Source organism: Ursus maritimus, unplaced genomic scaffold (genome assembly GCF_017311325.1).
Source record: "Ursus maritimus isolate PB19 unplaced genomic scaffold, ASM1731132v1 scaffold_11, whole genome shotgun sequence".
In the NCBI taxonomy this organism is placed as follows: Eukaryota; Metazoa; Chordata; class Mammalia; order Carnivora; family Ursidae; genus Ursus; species Ursus maritimus.
This window is the reverse complement of record NW_024423453.1, coordinates 50,260,082-50,281,114: the sequence shown is the minus strand read 5'-3', so window position 1 is coordinate 50,281,114 and position 21,033 is coordinate 50,260,082. Positions and strand designations below refer to the sequence as shown.

Below are 21,033 nucleotides of genomic sequence, written 5' to 3'. Positions count from 1 at the left end.
TGTCTGATGGATATTCATTGAATGAATGAGTAAATATTAGAGAAAATCAAGTGACTTGGATTAAGCCACAGAGCAAATTGGTGAGGGTCAGACTTAGTATATAGTGAGTGGCCAAGTAGATATTGGAGGCATTACCAGAATAGGAGATAAAGGAGAAGAAATATAGGAAAAAGGATGCCGAGATCAGTCTTGGATATTAGAGTTTGAGGAGCCTTTGGGGCATCCAGGTAGGGGTATCAACAGACAACAAACTGCTCAGTCTATTTATTATTATTATTATTATTATTGTCAGAGGGGGGAAGAGCAGAGGGAGAGGAGAGAGAGAATCCAAAGCGAGCTCCACACCCAGTGCGGATCCCTACATGAGGCTTGACCTCAAGACTGAGATCATGACCTGGGTCAAAATCAAGAGTCAGATGCTTAATGCACTGAGCCACCCAGGCACCCCTTCTCAGTCTATTTAGCTTAGTCTCAATGTCTAGCACTTCAACTCTTCTTGCAAAAGGCTTTCATTCATTTTACTTTTAAGCACTATGTTTGTCCAGGGATGTTTCCCACCCTCACATAGCCACCAGTTTCCTAAACTTTATTGTGCATGCAAATCACATGAGGAATCGTGTAAGAATGCAGATTCTAACTCAGAAGGGGGAGCCTGAGCTTTAGCCGTTTTTAACAAATTTCCACATGATGCCAAAGCTGCTTATCTACATTTTGAGAAGCAAGACACTGCAAATCAGTGGAAATGAAACTAAGAGCTGGTTATTAGTTTGTTTTTTGTTTTTGTAAAATTTCACAATCTTTATAATAAGTAGAGATGGGTGAGCTTGCAAAATTTTGTCAAATGAATTTCTTCTCATAAACTTTCTTTTTGCACTTCAAAGAATATGTTTCAATGTTTTACAAGTTCACTTTGAAATATAATATGGTTTTTAATTCATAATTTAATTCAAGACAAACTTTCTTAATTTTAATAGCGATCCCATAAACTACTTATTCTTTCTAGGAGTTTTTTTTGGGTTTTTGTTTTTGTTTCTTTTAGCTTTTAGCTCAGGCTAAAGATTTCAGGCTAAGTTTAGCAGCTGTTAGAAGTAATGCAGTTAGAAAGACAGGCTCTGGAAGTAGGTAAATTTTAAGACATTTTGAAACATTCAGGAGCTTAGAAAAAAAATGCCAATTACAAAATAGTAACATAGTCTAAATCTAGGCAGAGCTACAGCTATTCTTATACTGAAACATGGAGACCATCCCACCTTGAAAACAAGAAAGAGATTTTTATTCAAAACCAGTAGCCTTTCTTAGATATCATTAGATTCATTTAAATTGAACAACTTATGTACCATCTGTACCTTTATCTGTAAGTCATTTCTCTTTTTACTGTGATTGTTTCATGAAACTTCATTATTTGTTTTCTTTCTCATTCTTCCATTCAAAAATCTTTCTAGGATTTGTTATGGTTGTGGACACTGACAGTTGTGAGTGAGTTAGACAAATATCTTGAGTTATCAGACTTAGTTTTGTAGGAAAGCATACAATAAAGAAGTAAATAAATGTGATAGTTTTTAATATGTACTATTAAAAAAAAAGAGCAACCAACTACAGTGATTGGTAGTAGGTGGTATTCTTAGACTGGGTGGTCGGGAAAGCCCTATCTAGGGCGTAATATCTGATCAGAGAAATGAGGAAAATGAGGACACGTACCATATTAATATGAAGAGAAATAATAAGAGCAGAATGAAGATGCCATATATAAAGAATCAGCTTGGTGTGTGGAAGGGAGGTAAGACCAGTGAGATGAGTGACACAAGGGAGGGGGAAGCGGTAGGGGATGCAAAAAGGAGAAAGAAGCAGCAGCCAGATCAAGCAGGGCAAGGAGTCTGGATTTTATTCTAAGAGTGACTGCAAATATTTAGGGTTTTAAACAGAAAATTACATGTGATTTCTCTCTTTCGTATTCCCATTTGTACATTCCCCCACTATAGTACATGCTTCTACTATATTTCTGAATGAACAAATGGGTATTTTAATTGCTCCCAAACCTATGCTTCTGATTGTAAACTTTCTATTGGATTCCAGTCTCATATTTTCAAATGCCTGCAGGCATTTTCAATTAACTGTCCAATTTTTCCTCAAACTCAATACCACAAACTCATCACCTCATTCCGACTTCGTATTTATTGGTAATACCAACTCCTTCCTAGTTTCCTCGGTTAGAAATTTTAGAGTACTTTGATTCTTCTGATGTTGGGGATTCCCTTTACTCTATTACGTTGACTCTAACTCTGGTTCAGACTTTCATCGCTCAATTCATGGAAGCATGCAACAGACTTTTACCTGGCGGGAAAGGCATTCTGACTTAAATTTCTTCTTTCTTCACATTCATACTGCATATCTCTGCAAGATCATTGTTGCTAAAGTATCATTTTATTCATAAGTTCATTCATTGTTCTATTTATCAACTATTTCTCACATTAACATGTGTATGACACGTGCCATTTTCTTGTATAAAACCTTAATTAGTGCTCACATGAACTAAATGAGATAGCATTTTTATCTCCATTTTTTAAGTAAGGAAAACCAGCGTTAGGTATGTTAGGCTACCTGCTCAAAGTTACAATTACACCAACAAGGAAATGGTAGGGCTGAGATTTGAACACAGATCTATTTAGCTAGGAACACTGAGCTTTAGTTAACAACTGCGTTAATAACAGGTATCTCAAGTTTAAATTCCCATTTCTCTTTGGAGGCTTTCCATGATACAGTCCACCAGTTTTACTTAACTTCCTATGACGGCTGAACTTGTGTCCTGTATTCCACGTTTCAAATATCTTTCTAGTTATCTCCTGTGCATTGACTTTTTTACTTCAGTTAGATTGTAAGCTCCTTAAAATAAAAGGCTATGTATTAGTCTTAAGTTTCTATGAAGGTCTGCTACTGTGGTGTGCATACAATACATTCTCAGTAAATAATTGTTAAAATCTTTAGCACCGTCCTTGGCACATCTGCATGCTTAATAAATGGTAACGAGGATTATTACTTATTATTGCTGGAGGCGCTGATGCATTGAACTAAAGTTCTAAAAGGAAACCATAAAATTCCGATCTCTGCTTCAATCCTAAGAACTTTTTGCTTATCTTCTTTATGATTTAGAATAATAGTTCCCCAGGCTAAGTTAGTTCATTTTAGTCCCATCTCACCCTTTCTATGAAGTGGCGTCAACTACCATATAGATACCGCCATAACATCAACAGGCAGCAACGATTACGTCCACTATTACTGCTCTTTTTGAGAGTGTTTTGGAGAAACTCAAGGAATAGGTGTAGTAATTTTTTTGAGATGAATGGTTAACGTCCTTGCTATCTATTATGCAGCTTCATTTAACGAAGTTTACTAGAAGTGTCTGTTCAAGAGTTCCTGGCTCAAGTTTCTTACGTACAGAGATTCATACAATCAGCCATCTCCTCTGTCCTACAAGCCCTCCTTCGCATTTCCGCTTCAAGTCGAATTGGCCCGGGAAAGCCTAACCGCTTGATCCCACCGATACGAGCTGTAGCTTGAGGAGGTAATGAAAACGGCGGGTTTAGGACCGCGCGAGGTCTGGTTTCCAAAGGCCCTGCCCCGCTCCCGGTGAGCGCAATCGCGTCACGTCACGTAGTACGCTCCCCCGGAAGTGCCGCTGTGTGAACGGCGGGGGCGTGTCTCCAAGCAGTTCGGCGTGTAGTTACCCGAGAAACGTGGGAAGTCGGGCCCAGGTGCAGTAACAGCCCGCAGGGTTGTTCCATCTTTTCCCTAGCGAGCCGCGAGCCTGTGTGAGGGCCCTGAACGTGAGCCTGACTGGGTCTCTGAATAGACGCCATGGAAGTAGTGGAGGCCGCCGCCGCTCAGCTGGAAACTCTCAAATTTAATGGCACCGGTTTGGGGGATGGCCAAGGTCAGGCGGCGCGGTCTCCGGGCTCTGTACCTGTCCCAGAGCCAGGGCCGTCACTGCAGTTGGATGAGGAGTCGCCGGACACCGGACAGGCCGCGGAGGCTCAGCCTGCAGAGAAGCAGCCGCTTGAATTCGCGCCGCAGTCAAGGCCAGAACCTCCACCCGGAGGGAACTGCGTCACCGTCCCAGGCGCTGCAGAGCAGGCGGGGACCCCAGACTCTCTGGAGACTTCGGACTCGGATTCGGACTCGGACAGGTCGGGTGCTGGGGGTCTTGGAGCTGCGGGGGTAGCCGGGGTCGGGGACTGAGAGGGCGCCCGCGTGGGCCTGGGAGAGGGGAGAGGTAGCTGAAGCTCGCGGCGCACGTGTTGACAAGTAGCTCGGACCGCCCATTTCTTGCCCTTCTGTGCAAATCGCGTTGCGAATCCGAGATTAATAATCAGAGCCCTCTTTACTAAATCTGGTAGTCTGAAAGGTCTAATATATAGATCGCAAAAACAAAAACAAACAAAATGACCAACCCCTGGGGATATTGGATTATTTCGATAACCACTCAATTTGGCGTGTCCTTTTGTGGTCATAACCTTAAATTTTGTGTCAGATCTTTTTAGGAAGAATCGGGTTTAGAGTGTGGCCTTGTTTTTTGAACCAGATGAGTTAAAGACCAGTTAAAGGATTTTTATACGTTTCCAGTTTGGGTCCTGATAATTTTGTAGAATCCTTGCAGGGAGCACGTGCCCATGAGATTAGCGAAACATTTGTTATTTAGCCTTGTTGTATGATCTGGGTAGGTTTTATAGACAGCACCCCCCTCCCCGTGTCTTTTAAATATGAAACCTGTGGTGACAGCGGACTTAAGGTTGTAGGATGTTACTAAATCACACTGAACGTTGTCTACAGATATTTGAGTGTGTTATGTGGGAAACTGAATAGGTGAATAAAATATCCCTGTCCTACATCCTAGTGAGAAGGATGAAAAATAAAGTTAAATACATCAGTACATAGATGAGCGGTGTTGAAAATTACAATGCAGGAACAAGCAAGGCATGGAGAAAGTAATAGAAGAGCCCAGCCCTGTAAGACTGTGTAGCCATGTTAAAGTTTTAATTCTAAGTGTTAGTTAATATTCTAGTTAGTTAATATTCTAATAAGCTTTGCTCTGTAGAGAAGGAATTGAACTGGGTTCAAGAGTGAAAGCAGAGAAGCATGAGTGGAACAGGGCTTAGTGTAGAAAGAGCTGGAAAGATGTTGCATGAGTCCAGGATGCGACTATGGTTGTCTGGATTAAGTATTTTGAAGTCACTCTAATAGATGGGGTACTGGGCTAGACAAGGAGGCATCAGCTGGGTGGATGATGGTGCTGTTTAGTAAAATGGGGAGTAACCTATCTGGGATGGCAGCTGGAGACCAATAGGAGTGTTCAATTTGGACAGTTAATTTGAGATTTCTTTGACAGCTAATTGGAGATGTCAGAAAAGCAGTAGGATAATGAGTTTAAAGTTGAGAGGACAGTTCTGGACTGGCGATGTAAATTTGAACATCAGCTTACAGCTAGGATTTACTCAACTTTTTATTATGGACATTTTCAAATTTGTTAAAAGTAGAGGCTAATGTAATGAATGCAAATGTATTCATCACCACACTCAAACAATTTCAAGTATTTTGCTAATCTTGTCTTATCTAGTATTTCTAATGTTTTTTTTTACCTGAGATTTTTAAAGCAAATCTCAAACAGTATGTCACCTTATCTATATGTTCTTTACATTTCTAACTGATAAAGTACTTGTTATGTAACCACCATGTCATTATGAAACATAGTAGAATTAACCCTAATTCCTTAATATCACCTCATACCCAGTCCGTATTCGTATTTCTGTAGTTGTCTTTTAACAGTTGGTTTGTTTGAATTAGAATTCAAACAAGATTCTCAAACAGTGCATTTGGATGTTATGTCTATTTAGTCTCTCTTAAGTGATTAAAAGGTATTCCACGCATGAGGGTGGAATACCACAGTAGCATACTGGATGCCAAAATATGGAAGTTTTTTGGGGAAGTTAAGTGGGAATCGTGTCAGATGTTGCTGAAAAGTTAAGATGACAGAAAGACGTCCACCGAACTTGACAACATGGAGATTGTTGGTGACCTTGTAAAGGAGTGGTGGTCAGATGGAAGCCAATTTGGGGTAAAGACTGATTGGAAAATAAAGGAGCAGAGAAGCATGTGTTAACACCTCTGTCAAGAAACTTTAAGGGGAAAAATGAGGCCATAGCTGGAGGAATTCAACAGAGGTACTGTGGAATTTGGTATGCTGATAGGAATGATCTGGGAGAGAGGGGAATATTCATAATATAGTAATAGAGGAAGGAGTTCGGTTGTGAATGGGTGCCCATTATCCCTGCAACAGAAGGAAGGACCATACTTGCCAGAACTAGTGCCTTTGTTTCAAGCACTTAATAATCCATCTGAGAAGACATGTTTTTCAGTGAATTATGGATAGTATGAGACAGGCTGTACTAGACAGTTTGAAAAAAAATGCTCTGAGAGATACAGAAAGAAGTAAATCTACTACTTTTGGTGGATAGGGGATGACTTCAGAGGAGATAATATTTGAATTGAGCTTACAAAGAGGAATGGGACTTTTCTGCCCTGGGGACATTCCAGAAAAGGAAATAGCACAAATAATGGCATGAGGTAGTGAAAGTACAAAGGGATTTGGGACGTTTTATATGCTTCTGTGCTAGATGTGGCAGAAGATGGGATTGTGAAGGTTGCCAGGAACCTGATTGCTAAGGGCTCTGAGATGGCCTTTATCTTGTACACATTACAGATTTATAGAGAAATTTTAAAGCTTTTCTCTATGTTTAATGTTTTCTTAATAAAAAAATGGAAGGGACGGTACAAACACATAATAGCCATCACCTTGCTTTAACACTTACCAACATTTCAGAACTTAGTTTCACATATGTATGTTATTGAGCCCTTTTAAAGTCATTTGTAGATATTATGAACTTTGTCCCTAAATGTTTCAGCATGCATTCTCTAAGAGGATATTCTTTTATGTAATCACAGTTATCACACATAACAAAATTGATAATTCCTTCATATCTAATGTCCAATTGTGGATTTTTTTTTTTTTTTAAAGCAAGCGTGTGAACTGTTAGGATGGAAGGTCATGAGAGGATGAAGGTAACAGCAGTAGGAGGAAGGGTTGATTGTTGTGGGAAGAGACTTCTAGTATTGACGTCAGTCATACAATTACTACAGAAAAATAGGTGAGAAATGATGATCTTCTCTAAATAGGGTCATAGTAACAGTGGAAATGGATTGAGAAATGGAATAGGAGTGATGTTTGCCATTTGAAGGTAGGATTTTATCATTGACTGTGATATGGCATTGACTCAGAATGATTCCAGGGTTTCTACGTATAGTGACTGGATTGAAGACTAAGCAATGAAATAGAATAGAGGCTCAAGGAAAGAAGCAGGTTCAGTAAGGAGAATGTGGGGTGTTTTGTTTGTTTGTTTGTTTGTTTTGTGTTTATGTGTGTGTGTGTGTGTGTGTGTTTTCCAGTTGCTAGAATGAGGTAAGTGTAGGTTATTCATACAGAGGTGGCCAGTATGCAGCTGGAGATCAGGAGTGGAGCCTAGAAGTTACCAATATCAAGGCTGATGATTTAGGAGTTATTTATACATGGGTGATGATTGAAATCATTTGAGTGAATGACATTATCCATGGGAAGAGGACAGAGAGAAGAGAAAATGAGGGTGGAGCTTTTAAAAACAGCTCATAAAATGGGCTGAGGGAGAAAGCCAGCAAACAAAATTTAAACTAAGAGGAGGATTACTGGTAGCAATTGCTGTGGGAGCCAAGGGCTAAGGGAGTTTTAGAGTAGAGTGGTCAACATGGTTGGTAACTTTCAGGAGTTTCCAAGTTGTATGAAGACTGAGAACATTTTATTGGCAAGTAAATGATCTGGTCATTGATGACTAATAAGAAAGGTGCCTTAGTCCAAAGCTCTCTTTTGTCAGTGATTTGCCACATGCTTAATTATATTAAGACCAATGTGTGATATGTGAGACTATTATAATAATAGGGTTTGGGTTATAGCAGGGGTTTTGAAAATGTTATCAATGAATTAAAGACTACTTTCCAAATACCATAGTCAACTTTGAAATGTTAGCTTTTGAATTATATCGGCAACAATAAATACATAGTAGATATTTCCTAGTTGAAAAATTATAATCTGATACCATTATGATAATGCTTTACTAAGTTTTTGACTTTTTCTTCCCTGCAGTGAAACAGATTCAGATAGTTCAAGCTCCTCCTCCTCATCGTCATCTTCCTCATCATCTTCCTCTTGTATATCACTTCCTCCACTGCTGTCCGATGGAGAAGATGATTTACAAACTGAGAAGGAAAGTAAGAATTTTCCTCTTAAAACAAAAGATGAGTTACTCCTTAATGTAAGTACTTAGATTTGTTACTAAACCTAATTTGAATGTTATAAAATATGTTATGATACTAATATTGATCTCATTTGGCCTATATCTAGCTCTGTAAATTTGGAGACTTCTTAGCCTCTTATTGGGCATACTTTTGCTGTGCCTTGGTTTTTTTAAATAAAAGAGAAGATTGATCTGGTTGCTAAGGTTTCTAAGGTTGCTTCTAACTCTAATATTTGATAATAGTTCTTGATGGGCATCCACGTTAGCTTGCTATTTTTTGTTTTTTATCTTTCCTACGAAGATTTCTTATGTAGATTTACAACCTTGGTTTTTGTTTTTTGTTTGGGGGTTTTTTTGTCCACAAGTAAGAAAATGTTGCTCAGCAGTAATTGAAATCTTTTTAATTGATTGCATTTAAGAGAAGTAGAAAGTAAAATTAGATGGGTTGAGTTTCTTAGGACTCCTATTAACTTGAAGTTTTGGGAGCATTTTTGTTGCAGATGGAGAAAACTTGTTTATTATAGGATGGTGTTTATTGGCACTTGATAGGTTTGGTTTGTAAAGTTGACTCTTATGTGGTTATTTTCTTTTCTTCCTTCCATCCTAGAAGGATGATGGTAGTTTGGTTGAAACCTCATGATCCGGGGCGCCTGGGTGGCTCAGTCGTTAAGTGTCTGCCTTCCAGCTCAGGGCGTGATCCCAGAGTCCTGGGATCGAGCCCCACATCAGGCTCCTCTGCTGGGAGCCTGCTTCTTCCTCTCCCACTGCCCCTGCTTGTGTTCCCTCTCCTGTTGGGTGTCTCTATCTCTATCAAATAAATAAATAAAATCTTAAAAAAAAAAAGAAACCTCATGATCCAAGAGGAACATCTCCTCGGAATTTCAGAATATAGGCTGTATTGCCACGTTTTTACTCTCCCTACACCCACATGTACTTTATAGTTACTACTAATGCTTTTTAAAAAGCTAATTACATTTATTATGTAATACTTAAATCAATGGAAGAGTTTAATGCAAGGTTCGAAAACATTTTAAAAGTCTCGAGGTAATTGGGCACCTTTTCATGCCCGAATTCTACCAATATTATTTCTTTTTCTCTACTTGTAATGAGAAATTTCCTATCTCACTTCTGCTTTATGTTTTGAAAACCCCTAGGGCTTTTATGCAGCTTCACATCAGTGGTTCTTGTTTTCATACTACAGACATTGCTATCCCTTACTGGTCTTTTTATGCAAAGGCTTTCCCAACTTATGACTATTTTGTGAAATTACTGGGAGACTTCTTTGGTCTTTCTCTTGTATCTTGGTCACCTTTCTACTCAAATTTTCTCAGAGTATAAAAATCAACAAGTAAAGGACCACAGTACTTTTTATATGTGTCATTTTCTTATTTATCTTACTTGACCTGAAATTCTTAGTTTGTGACTCTCTTGAAATTTAATGCAAAGTCTTAGTCTATATGTTTAAGTATTTTTCTTGGTAGAGTGCTCATATTTTCCTCAGAAAACTAAAAGGGTCCATGTTCACACCGAGGTCAGGGACCACATTCTGAAGGGCTGAGTTCATATCTGATCTTTGTAGTTCCTGTAGTGTCCAATAGAGTGCTTGACAGATACGGTTGTCAGTCAACAGTAATATATGATTATGGAATGAACGAGAGAACAATAGGCATCCTACATTCATTCATTCTTCAACTGTTATAGCACACCGGCCATATAGTAGGTGCTGTAAACAAGACCTCCAGTTTCTGCTCTCATATATGCCCGATGGAGAGAGGCAGACAGTAAATAAACGGAGACAAGTATAATTTTGGAAGTGCTATTAAATTGTGAGAGTGTACGTTTGGCTCATATCAGAATATTACATTTTTGCTGGAAAGGTATGTCAGCTTTTGAAACTTGAACCGTGGGCCAATCTGTTCTTTTTTATGCCAATTCCAGGGGATCTTTGAGAAGGATGGAAGAAGCAATTATAGTTTTTATTTTTCAGCTTTGGATTCTTGAGTAGCTGTTCACTTTATATTTACATGACTAGGAAGGCAACTTATTGGACGTTCCTAGTCCTTGAGACCACTGCTACTAGAGTTAAGTAGAGGAATGAGTTCCCTGGATTGCCATGAATCTTTGACTTAGGGCCACGAAAGAGTATATTAGGACTCCTTCAGAACTTCCGACTCTGAAGTTAAGGGAAGAGAATGACTTGGTCCTGAAGACCAGGATGGTATGGCTACATGTACTCAGTATCTTTAGGACTCTCCTTCTTTCTTGCTTAGTAGGTTTTTCTCCATGGGGCTGGCAGTTTGGTGATTGGTATTCCTACATGAAAGTCATGGGGAGGACTTGTACTGGTTTACCTGGGGCCTAGTACACAGCCCTAAACACATCACTGAGGCTAGTGGAATGTGTATTTGGATTGCTTGGGCATGAGTCACATAGTCACTCCCATTTGTGTGGGAGGGTATGTAGGAAAGTGAGTGCTTTAGAGAAAGCACATGGGCAAGTGTGAGGGCGGGAACATGTAAAAACCAGTTGACAGAAAGGGAGTGTGAATGTGTGTGTATTTCGAGGAGCTTGAGGGTTGGGTGGGCGATACCAACCGCATGCAAACCACCAGGAATGGGTTCTCTGTCATAAGAAAGTAAGTCTTCTATCCATTTCAGAAAGGGATGCTGTTTAGTTGGTAATAATAGTCATCTTGTATAGAGAGTACAAAGGAAATACTTGGAAAGGGTTATCACATGTGGCTAATGTTAGACTCTTGTGGTTGTGAGCAAAAAAGACTCTCCACTTACCTCAAGAGAAGGGGGATACATTGTAAACTTATTTGGTTAGGAAAACCATTGGGAACTAAGGCAGCTCTTGAGGATAACCATGCTGTTTCTTTTATATGCCTCTTGGATATTCTCATAGTTCTCTGAGTGTCATTTTATTCTTTCTTTATTCACTGACTTCTTCAGTTTACCTGTAGATTAATCTTTTTTTAATTCTAGCTGGCATGTAGATTATGTGACCCTGGCTCTAAATACAGTGTCTTCTACTTTGATCTTCCCCTTGAACCAGCCAATTAGTGCTATATTTCTTTGCTGAATTTTGGGACAAACCTATTACTTATTAGATTAGTTTGTTTGTGTATGTGTATTTGTGTGTGTGTATGTGTGTTTTGAAAATGACAGTCGACTTTCCTGGGAACTGTCCCCTCTTGTTAAAACCAGCTCTAGCCAGTGTCAAATGTACCATTTTGTTCAGGTCATACTGGTATATCCTCTTAGCAGGGATTGTGCATGGAGCATTTGATCTATGTATTCTATTTAATTTCCTAATGAAATGCTGAGGAAAATTAATGAACCATTCTATCCAGGTTGTCTTTACTAAAAGGTATACCTAAATTAAAATGGGCCAAGCAGTTCTATCAATTTCAGAGTTTGTGCTGGATCTTTAGAGATCTCTGGAACATAGACATGCCCTTTTTTATTTTTTTTTTAAAAATATCTTATTTATTTATTTGACAGAGACAGCCAGCGAGAGAGGGAACACAAGCAGGGGGAGTGGGAGAGGAAGAAGCAGGCTCCCAGCGGAGGAGCCTGATGTGGGGCTCGATCCCATAATGCCGGGATCACGCCCTGAGCCGAAGACAGATGCCTAACAACTACGCCACCCAGGCACCCCAGACATGCCCATTTTAACCCAGTTTTATGTCCATTATATAAATTGTCTTATATTCTGGGCTGTTTTCTCTTGCCATTCAGGCATGCGGAGCTTAAGTTTTACCTCCAGTTGGTCTGTTTGTCAGACAGGAATGTCACCTCCCTGGATCTAGCTTTTTAAATCTTTTCCATTGTTGGGAAGTTAGATCCTGGTGATCTGACTACTAACTATTTCAGATCTTTAATGGTAAGTATATGGGAGCTACAGTGAAGTAACCTCAAGATTGCTCTTTTAGAATTAAGCCTTAGAGAGTTGCAACAATCCCTTGGGATGACAGGATATGGTTATATCTTGATTTAGAAAAAGGGATGAGGAAAAGAGAAAAAAAAAGGAGTGGTTAGCTATAGAGGCATTGAAAAGGAGAGTAGTCTTAGTTGGCTCTTTTTATAATGTCACAGTTATGTAATATATGCTGTTAAATTTAACCAAGTGGAATTATTCTTTTGATCATAAACTCCTCTTTAATGCTGAGAAGGTTTATATATAACCTACACAGTAAATGTAAAGCGGCATACGTATTTCAGCTTTGAAACTACATTAAACCACATACGTTTTATTCAGTGTTTCAGTGAATTGGAAAATTAGGTCATTTTTGAAAAATTTTCTCAGCAATTTATGCCTTGAATTGTTTATTTAAATAAATCAGGCATAATTAAAAATTCAGAATCATAAACACATTTATGGGATTGTGACATTTCAGAACTTTTTTTAGAAATGAATTTTGTAAATTAATGCCTATTATTTTCTCTTCTGAAAACCTGAAAGGTTTTACATAACATTTAAAAGTTATGGTTACAGTGCTTATGAGGACAAAAAATGGATAATACTGCAGTAGGCATATTAGTGTGTATTTATACACATAATATAGCATGACTAAGAAAAAATGTAATGCTTGTATGCAGTTCTTGGTACCTTCATAATTTGGAGACTGCCTATATTATAATGTAAAACAAATGCATTTTGTAGTTAGGTTGAGTATATTATATTTTCTTTCTGGTTTTGGCAGTGCAGACACATATCGTAAAACATCCTAACATGAGGATATGGAAATATCTGGGCCACCTCAAGTGGTCAGAAGTTACAGCGGATTATTTCATACTTTTTGATCTCCTGCCGTGCATGAAATTACAGTGCCCTAGCGTCTTCACTTAATAATCATTGACTGAATATGTTGGTTTCAAGGCATAGCTTACTTTATAAGTTTTGCCCTAAATGCAGGCCTTTTTCAACTTCAGCATTTTATGACTCTAAATGTATTTGAAATTATTACACTTTATCATAGAATACTGATGACACTTTTTAACATTCTTTTCAAAATGATATTTAAGAAATGGCTCTATGTACTTGAGAGGAGATATTTTTAAATTAATATTTGGTGCTCTTTAAAAATAGTGCTCAGATTTTTTAAAAAATTAAAATTTTGTGTTTCATTATACAAAGTTATTTTACTAAAGCTTATAGCAAACAGAAATGATCCATACACTTCAGATAGTGTTTTATTTAGTTAAGTAAGGATGTATGTTTGCTGTGTGTGTGTATATACCATATATATGTGGTTATTACACAGAAGCATTCCATTTATTATATTCCCCCATTCCTCAGTAGATTTTAATAAGTTCTGATTACTTTAGAGGATAAAGACAGATGTCTGTTAAAAGAGAATCTAGCTAGAGAGTGAGCATACACACTTTTGCTAAAAGCAAAGTGACACTAGAAAGTTAAGGATTGAATGTGAGATGAACGGTACTGGACATACAAAGTTGTAGGATTGAGTGGAAGAGGAGATAACTTAAAGCGCAATGGTCAAGGAGGTCATCCTGGATTTGCAAGATGGATAGGATAGGTATGGAAAGGTGACGGGTGAGGAGAATATGAACTTTCCCACTGATTAGATAGAGTCTGTTGCATGACAGTTGTATTCCCAGTGTTGGTTACATAGTAGGGGATCAGGGAGTGTTTCTTTGTTCATTCATTTATCATCCATACACCTGAAGTTGTCACTTTTTTTTTTTTTTTAAAGATTTTATTTATTTATTTAACAGAGGGAGACAGCTAGCGAGAGAGGGAACACAAGCAGGGGGAGTGGGAGAGGAAGAAGCAGGCTCCTAGTGGATGAGGCTGATGTGGGGCTCGATCCCAGAATGCGGGGATCACGCCCCGAGCCGAAGGCAGACGCTTAACGACTGCACCACCCAGGCGCCCCATGAAGTTGTCACTTTTAAAATGGTCACTTGTTCCTTTTGAAATTTGGCTCTAATAATTGTTGACATTTTACAATTACTTGGCAGTGCTTTTATCTTTGTGATATATAAAGTCAGTGTCTTAGATTTGATGAAATAAAGACTCCTTGGGTAACATAAAAGATAATGCTTAGAATTATACTGTTGAAGGTTTTTTCTTATTGAGATGGATTACAATTTTATGTGAGTCAACTTTTGAAGATATTCTTATGAACTTTGTTTTTGACAGTTTTAGAGAAAAACAGGGCAAGAACATAATATTTATTTAAAAAGAAAAATATGAAGACATTGCAAAGAAGTGTTGGTTTTCATTTTTTAGGTGAAAATATTTAATGGGCTAGTCTCAATCTTAAGTTTAGTGTCATACACAACAGGGTAATTAATAAGGGCAATTAATGTGTATTGAGTTCCATGGAACATTGTAAAAGTACTTTTGTTAAGTTGATGAATTAGACTAAATGTTATATGTGGCCTTAGTTACCACACAGTGTACAGACCTAATCCATTCGTTTTTCCAATATGTTTTACCAGCTATAGGGAAAAAAAAAAAAGTTTCCAATCATGGCTCTCAGTACTCCAGGGATTGGATCCTACTTTCCAACCATATCTGAAAAGTGAAGGCTCACCTAATAGCATCAGGTAATTGGCTGCCACATGCATGTCCTCTATTCTTGGGTAACACAAGGAAAGTGGTCAGATAATTTTATTCCACTTTCCTTACTTTTAAAAATTCTCCCCAGTCTAGCACCAGAAGGGATTAGTGGCCATTTGGAATGTTTGATTCCTTTTCCATTACCCCCTGCTGCCTTTTTTCTAGGTTTGTGAGTGAAAACCCAAATCAAGGTTCTTTAGATAATTTTGTCTCAGAAAATCATAAATTACTGATTTTTTTTTCTTGCCCAATAATAAGTCTTCAAAGAGCTAGAGAATGCAAGGTCATGGTAATTTACAGGCGTCATCTTCTTAGAGGGCCATTTTTGACCCATTAGTTCCTTCCAGTTTTGCACTAGAAGTCTTAGACATCCATATTTTAACTAGTGTGTCTGTAGTTTAATTTTTTTAATGGGAGATTTTTAATGTTATGTGGTACTCATTTGAATGTTTTGCTTAACTGAACAACCTTGTAGGCCATACCAGGTGTTCAGGAATCAGAAGATAATAATATTCTTGTAATACAAACAATAATTGCTCTTTCATGAATATTTCAGAAGTATAGGTAGAACCATGCTCTTTAATGCTATAGTTAAGGGCATCTGTTATCCAGAATTATAGTAGTTGTGTTTGAGGCTGGTATATAATTTCTATCTTAATGTGCTGTCATTTTGATTACATGCAGTTGAACATTTTTTAAATTGTATTAGCCATTTGCATGAAATATTCAGAACTTTTGCTCAGTTTTCTCACTATTTAGAGATAAGAAAACTGATTCTGAGAAAGAAAGTGATTTGCCTAAGGTAGTATTTAAGTGGGGGAGAGCAGATTCAGAACTAGTAACAGGTAGATTGCAGTCTGGTGTATTTTTAGTACTTGTGTAGACATGCATACATAGCAACATTAGAATTTGATCATTTGAACTTCCTTGATTATTTGGTTTCTGAATAATGTAGTGCGTTTTGTCATGGTGATAGATGATTCTGTCGTAATGTAAGCTTCCTTAAATTGCATATGCTTGGACCATATTGTCTTTTAATAGAGCCTTTGACTTGGAACTGTAGATTGTAGGAAATACATGATTGAATTTCTTTAGTATGGTGAATTTTAGTAGTTCATTTGCCAAATGGTATTATGTATCTGGGGATTTTTATTTCCTTGTGGCCTTCTCTTTTGCTAATGATGTGAAGTATTTTTCTTCCTTTCTGTGTCTATTCTTTGTTATTATGAATAACATTTGTTTTGAGCCAGTAAGCATAATATTAACTTTATTTAAATGATAGCATGGATATTTATCTCTAGTTGTAGATACTATACCCCAAGACATAATTTGAGGGAAGTAACCCTAGCAAAAATAGAGATTTATCACAGATCGTTTCCCAGGTAAAGTATTCAGGCTATCATTAAGACTTCATAGCAGGGGTGCCTGGGTGGCTCAGTCGGTAGGCCTCTGCCTTCAGGTCGGTGTGGTCCCAGCGTTCTGGGATCGAGCCCCGCATCGGGCTCCTCCACTGGGAGCCTGCTTCTTCCTCTCCCACTCCCCCTGCTTGTGTTCCCTCTCTCGCTGGCTGTCTCTCTCTCTCTGTCAAATAAATAAATAAATAAATAAATAAATAAATAAATAAATAAATAAATAAATAAATAAATAAATAAAGACTTCATAGCAATATGGTGTATGCTGTTATAATGTGGCCTTAAAATTATATTTGTATTAATGGCAAAAAATAGAGTGATGCTATTAATACCAGGTGTATGTTTTGTAATGGAGGGCTTTTTGGATGTATGAAAACATAAAGCAGTGCTGTTCAGTAGAGCTTCTTGCGGTGATGGAAATGTTCTATATCCACGCTGTGTTACTGCTGTAGCAGTTGAGCATTTGAAGTGTGGCTAGTCCAACCAAAGACTGCATTTTAAATTTTACTTAATTTTAGTTAATTAAATTTAAATAATCAAATGTAGTTAGTGTCTGGTATTGGATAAGCAGAATAAAAGGAGCCTTTCTTACCCACTTATCCAGCTTTCCATGAGGGTTGTAGGGTAATCCAGGCTCATACTTTAATCTTCCTTACCTGCAGTAAGTAGCCTTCTTATCTTTATTTTCAGTACATTTGGATTTTGCTTGTATGATGGAGAAGGTCTTTCTATCCCAGGTTTCCCTCATCACCTCTACCTTTAGTTTTTTAGTTTATCACCATGCCTTTTACTTCGAATTCTTTATATCCTATGTGTCCAGTCAAGAGTGGTAATGTTCTTCAATATGTGTTCTGGCTACTGTTTTTTCCCTAATTTAAGTTTGTGTGTTTTCTCTCTTTGCTGTGACATCAGCACATCCTTTCCCCGCTCATGGAAAAGTAAAGTGATTTTATTTCTTGAAAGGAGATTATGCGACTGAGCAGATTTATTCGTTATCTTACTGGCAACAGCTGCTGAACAGCTGCTGTGTTATCAAGGAGCCAGGTGTTAATCTAATAATTGTAAAAATGCTGCTGCAAACCTAAGGCATCTATGCATTAGTCCTGGGCAGTGAAGCTTCTTTAGAAGCCTGCCTTTTTAACTTTAATTCCTTGAGGATTCTCTTGAATTCTGGGAATTATATTTTCATTATCTGATTTTGCTCTGATTGAGAAAGACTGATCTCTTCTCAGAATTTTGCTTAACTCAGACTGATGAGATAAGTCATTTCATTTAATAAATATACGTTAAACACCTACTAAGTGCTAGTCATTGTTCTGGGTGCTATGGCAATGAGCAAGGCTGACCAAGTCCTGCTTATTGTTGGATTTATTGTCTAGTTAGGGAAATGGACTTTAAGCAAGAAAACACAGAAGATGTTAGACAGTAATCTGTTTTAAAAAAAATTAGCAGGATAATTTAATAAAGACTAACTAGGCTTGGTCGAGGTCAGTACTTCAGATTTCATAGTTAGGGAAGAGAAAATAACATTTGACATCCAGATACCAAGACAAGATCATATACTGCCCAACCTGACGTAGCAGTCCAAGGAACTTTCCTTTTAACCTTCTAAAGTTCTGCCTCTTCGAGCCTGACAGAAATCTTTATGGAAAGCCCATGGAAAGCATGCTTGTTTAAAAGGGACAAATATATCTCTTCTTTGATCCAACCCCCAAAATGTCTGCCATTTCCAAAGGAAACATACTACTTGACATAATTGCACTTTCAAAGGTAAGTTCCGTAATAGACTTTTGATCTGAAATTGTACTAGACTGATTTCATTTATTTCTTATAAGTTTTATGTACAGTATTTAGTTCTTTATATACCTTTTATGTTCTGCAGAGTATTTGGGATGGAAATTTCATGCACATCACTTTTATAGGTAGGTCTGTTACTATCAAGAGGCAATTTAATGCCTTCATTGGTGTTTTGTTTTGTTTTGTTAGAAATGCTCAGCAAACTGTATGTACAATCCTATGTTATAAGGTACTGGGATCACTGAACTGGAATTAGAGGTACGGTGGTGGTCACAGATAACAGTATCTGTTTTTTTCTCTTAAGTTTAGTTCTATATGAGACAGAAATCCTCCCCATTTGTAGGCAATTTTGTCCTGTAAATACATAGGTTGGAAACAGGAAAACAGGAATTAAGAAAGCCTGACAGACTCTGCTTTTGACCAAAAGAGTAGGTCCCTGCATCACTACAGATATTCTGGCTTTCTACATCTTCCTCTGTCTTCCTCATTGCTAGATGTGTCTCATAGACATCCTTAGAAGAGGAGAACATCAGGATTTCATTAGACCCTGGAGCTGACCTGTTCACCTTATAGTAAATTATGTTATAATGATCTCAAAAGATGATGAGAAGGCATTAGATGAAATTCAACAGTCTGTTTTAAAAAAACACACAAATAGGAGCACAAGTAGAGATAGACGGTCATTTTTTAAACCTTTTTAAAAAGAAATTTCAGTCAAGAAACATCGTTACGCTTAACATTTGAAACTTTTCTAATAAATAGTCGTACATCGTGCCCACTATCATTACAGTTTCTTGACACTTGATATTCTGGACATACCAACCAATAGTATTTGAAAAGTGAAAAATATGATATAATAATATTGAAAAGGAGGAGGAGGACTTAGTTTTTGGAAGTATACAAGAAAGTCATTAGCCATAAATTTCAGCATGATGTTTTCTTGTGTTCAAATGATACGCTCTAAAGGATGCATTTATAATAGCAATAAAAGATAATAAGTAACAAAGAATTTATAATAGCAAATAAGGTATGAGATAGCTTCAAATAAACCTAAGGACTATTTAGGATCTAAGATAATCTAATTAAGTGTGATTTTAATCAATACTAACAAGACTAATATGATATGACAGAATGGTTTTAAAGTTTGTCCAGTGAAGTAAACATGAGAATAGTTATTAGAAAAATTCCAGGGGGAAAATATGGATGGAATGCATAGAGGAACTAGCCTTATTCCAAAATATTAAACATGTAATGAAAGGCTCAGTTGTTGAAATAGTTTAGTACTGACACTGAAATAGATTAGTAGACCTGAATGGAGATTGCAGTAAAAAACCCAAATATATAAGTACATTTAGTATGTGTTAAAATTTATTTTTCATATCAGTAGGGGAAAAAAGGGATTATTCTATAACACTTGGGAATAATTGGCCAGTAATATGGATAAAGATAAAGCCGATCTGTGCCTTGTTTTTAAACAAGAATAAAATTACGAATGGTCCAAATATGCAAGTATTAAAAATGAAATTGGAGAAGCAGTGGAGATATGAGTGAATTTAAAAAGTGATTTTGTTATAGGGAAGATCTTTCTCTCTGTGACATAAGTCTCAAAAGCCAAAAAAAAAAGCTTGATATATTTAACTACATAAAAATTAAAATGCTGAAGTTCATTAAGCAACTTAAATACTAAAAACCATTCTGGGAGGAAAGGGAGTGGATATTTTCTTCATATTTGGTAAAGGGCAAATGTTCTTTAACCTAAAGTTCTCTTATAAATTAATAAAAAGATACACCCTCTGAAAGAAAAATGTGTAAAATATACAAACGATTCATAAACACAATTGGATATCCAGGAAACCTACAAGGATGCACAGTCTTCCTGATTCATGAAGAAGTTAAAATAAAAGCAAGATGTTATTTTATATTGTAGACCTATCACACTGGCAAGGATTTAAAGTTTGCTTCTCAGTGATGGCATGAATGTGAGAAAACCTCTCATCATTTGTGGAATTGGTAATTGACAGAACCTTTTGGAAAAGAAACCTGGTCGTATATGTCAAAATTAAAAGTGTTTGTATATTTGGATCTAGCAGTTCCACTTACAGGGATTTATCACAGGAGTTACATGAAGGTGTAGGTGAACGATGGTTCATTTTATCATTGTGTGTAATGACAAAAATTAAAGAGAGACATGTTTTATCAGGTGACTGGTGTTAAGTTACAGTCTATACAGTGATACACTGTTAGAATGTTTGAAAAATTAGATGTTTATGTTTTGGTGTAGAAAGGTGTACAAAATACAATCGATAAAAAGGATAACTTGCATTATAATGTGGATATAAGTAAAACATTTTACAATTAGAAATGTAAAGTTTAAATCTGCATGGTAAATGTATTTGAAAGATAAACTGTTAACAGCTGTCTATGGAGAAGGATGGGGGGTTGAAAGTAATAAGATAGGGGAATTTTTGCTTTTTACTCTGAGTCCTTCTGTACTACTAATTTTTTCCTTTTTTAAAAAACAGGAGTATTTTATATTTTAAAGTTAAAAGAAATCAAAACAGTATCAGAGTTTAGATCTATACCAAACATAATATCTTGTGGACCTTTATTCCTCTTAATAGAAAATACAAAACAGGAACTTTTAATTCTGTGGCCAAATATTTATTTATTTGAGAATAACATTGATTTTGCATTCTAAGTGTTCATGATATTTGGTTTACCCTCCTCCTCAGTTCAGTGGTTTTCCCAAAAGGTCTAACAGCACTTTCTCTCTGGAGACTTCCTTTTCCTTTGTTCTACCTACATGATCCTGACTTTATTTAATAACCAGTGGGCTTTGTCTCAGTCCAAAAGTAGGG

The 21,033-nt window shown here is 37.1% G+C and overlaps 1 protein-coding gene across 1 annotated transcript in view; it reads left to right on the top strand.

The window, feature by feature from the left end:
* The first annotated feature begins 3,661 nt into the window (after positions 1–3,661).
* Positions 3,662–21,033, top strand: part of NAF1 (nuclear assembly factor 1 ribonucleoprotein) — a 46,908-nt gene continuing 29,536 nt past the window's right edge. The window contains exons 1-2 of the mRNA XM_008685592.2: positions 3,662–4,181; positions 8,222–8,390. Coding sequence (XP_008683814.1) covers positions 3,853–4,181; positions 8,222–8,390 — 498 coding nt within the window. The 5' untranslated portion in view covers positions 3,662–3,852. The remainder of the gene's footprint in view (positions 4,182–8,221; positions 8,391–21,033) is intronic.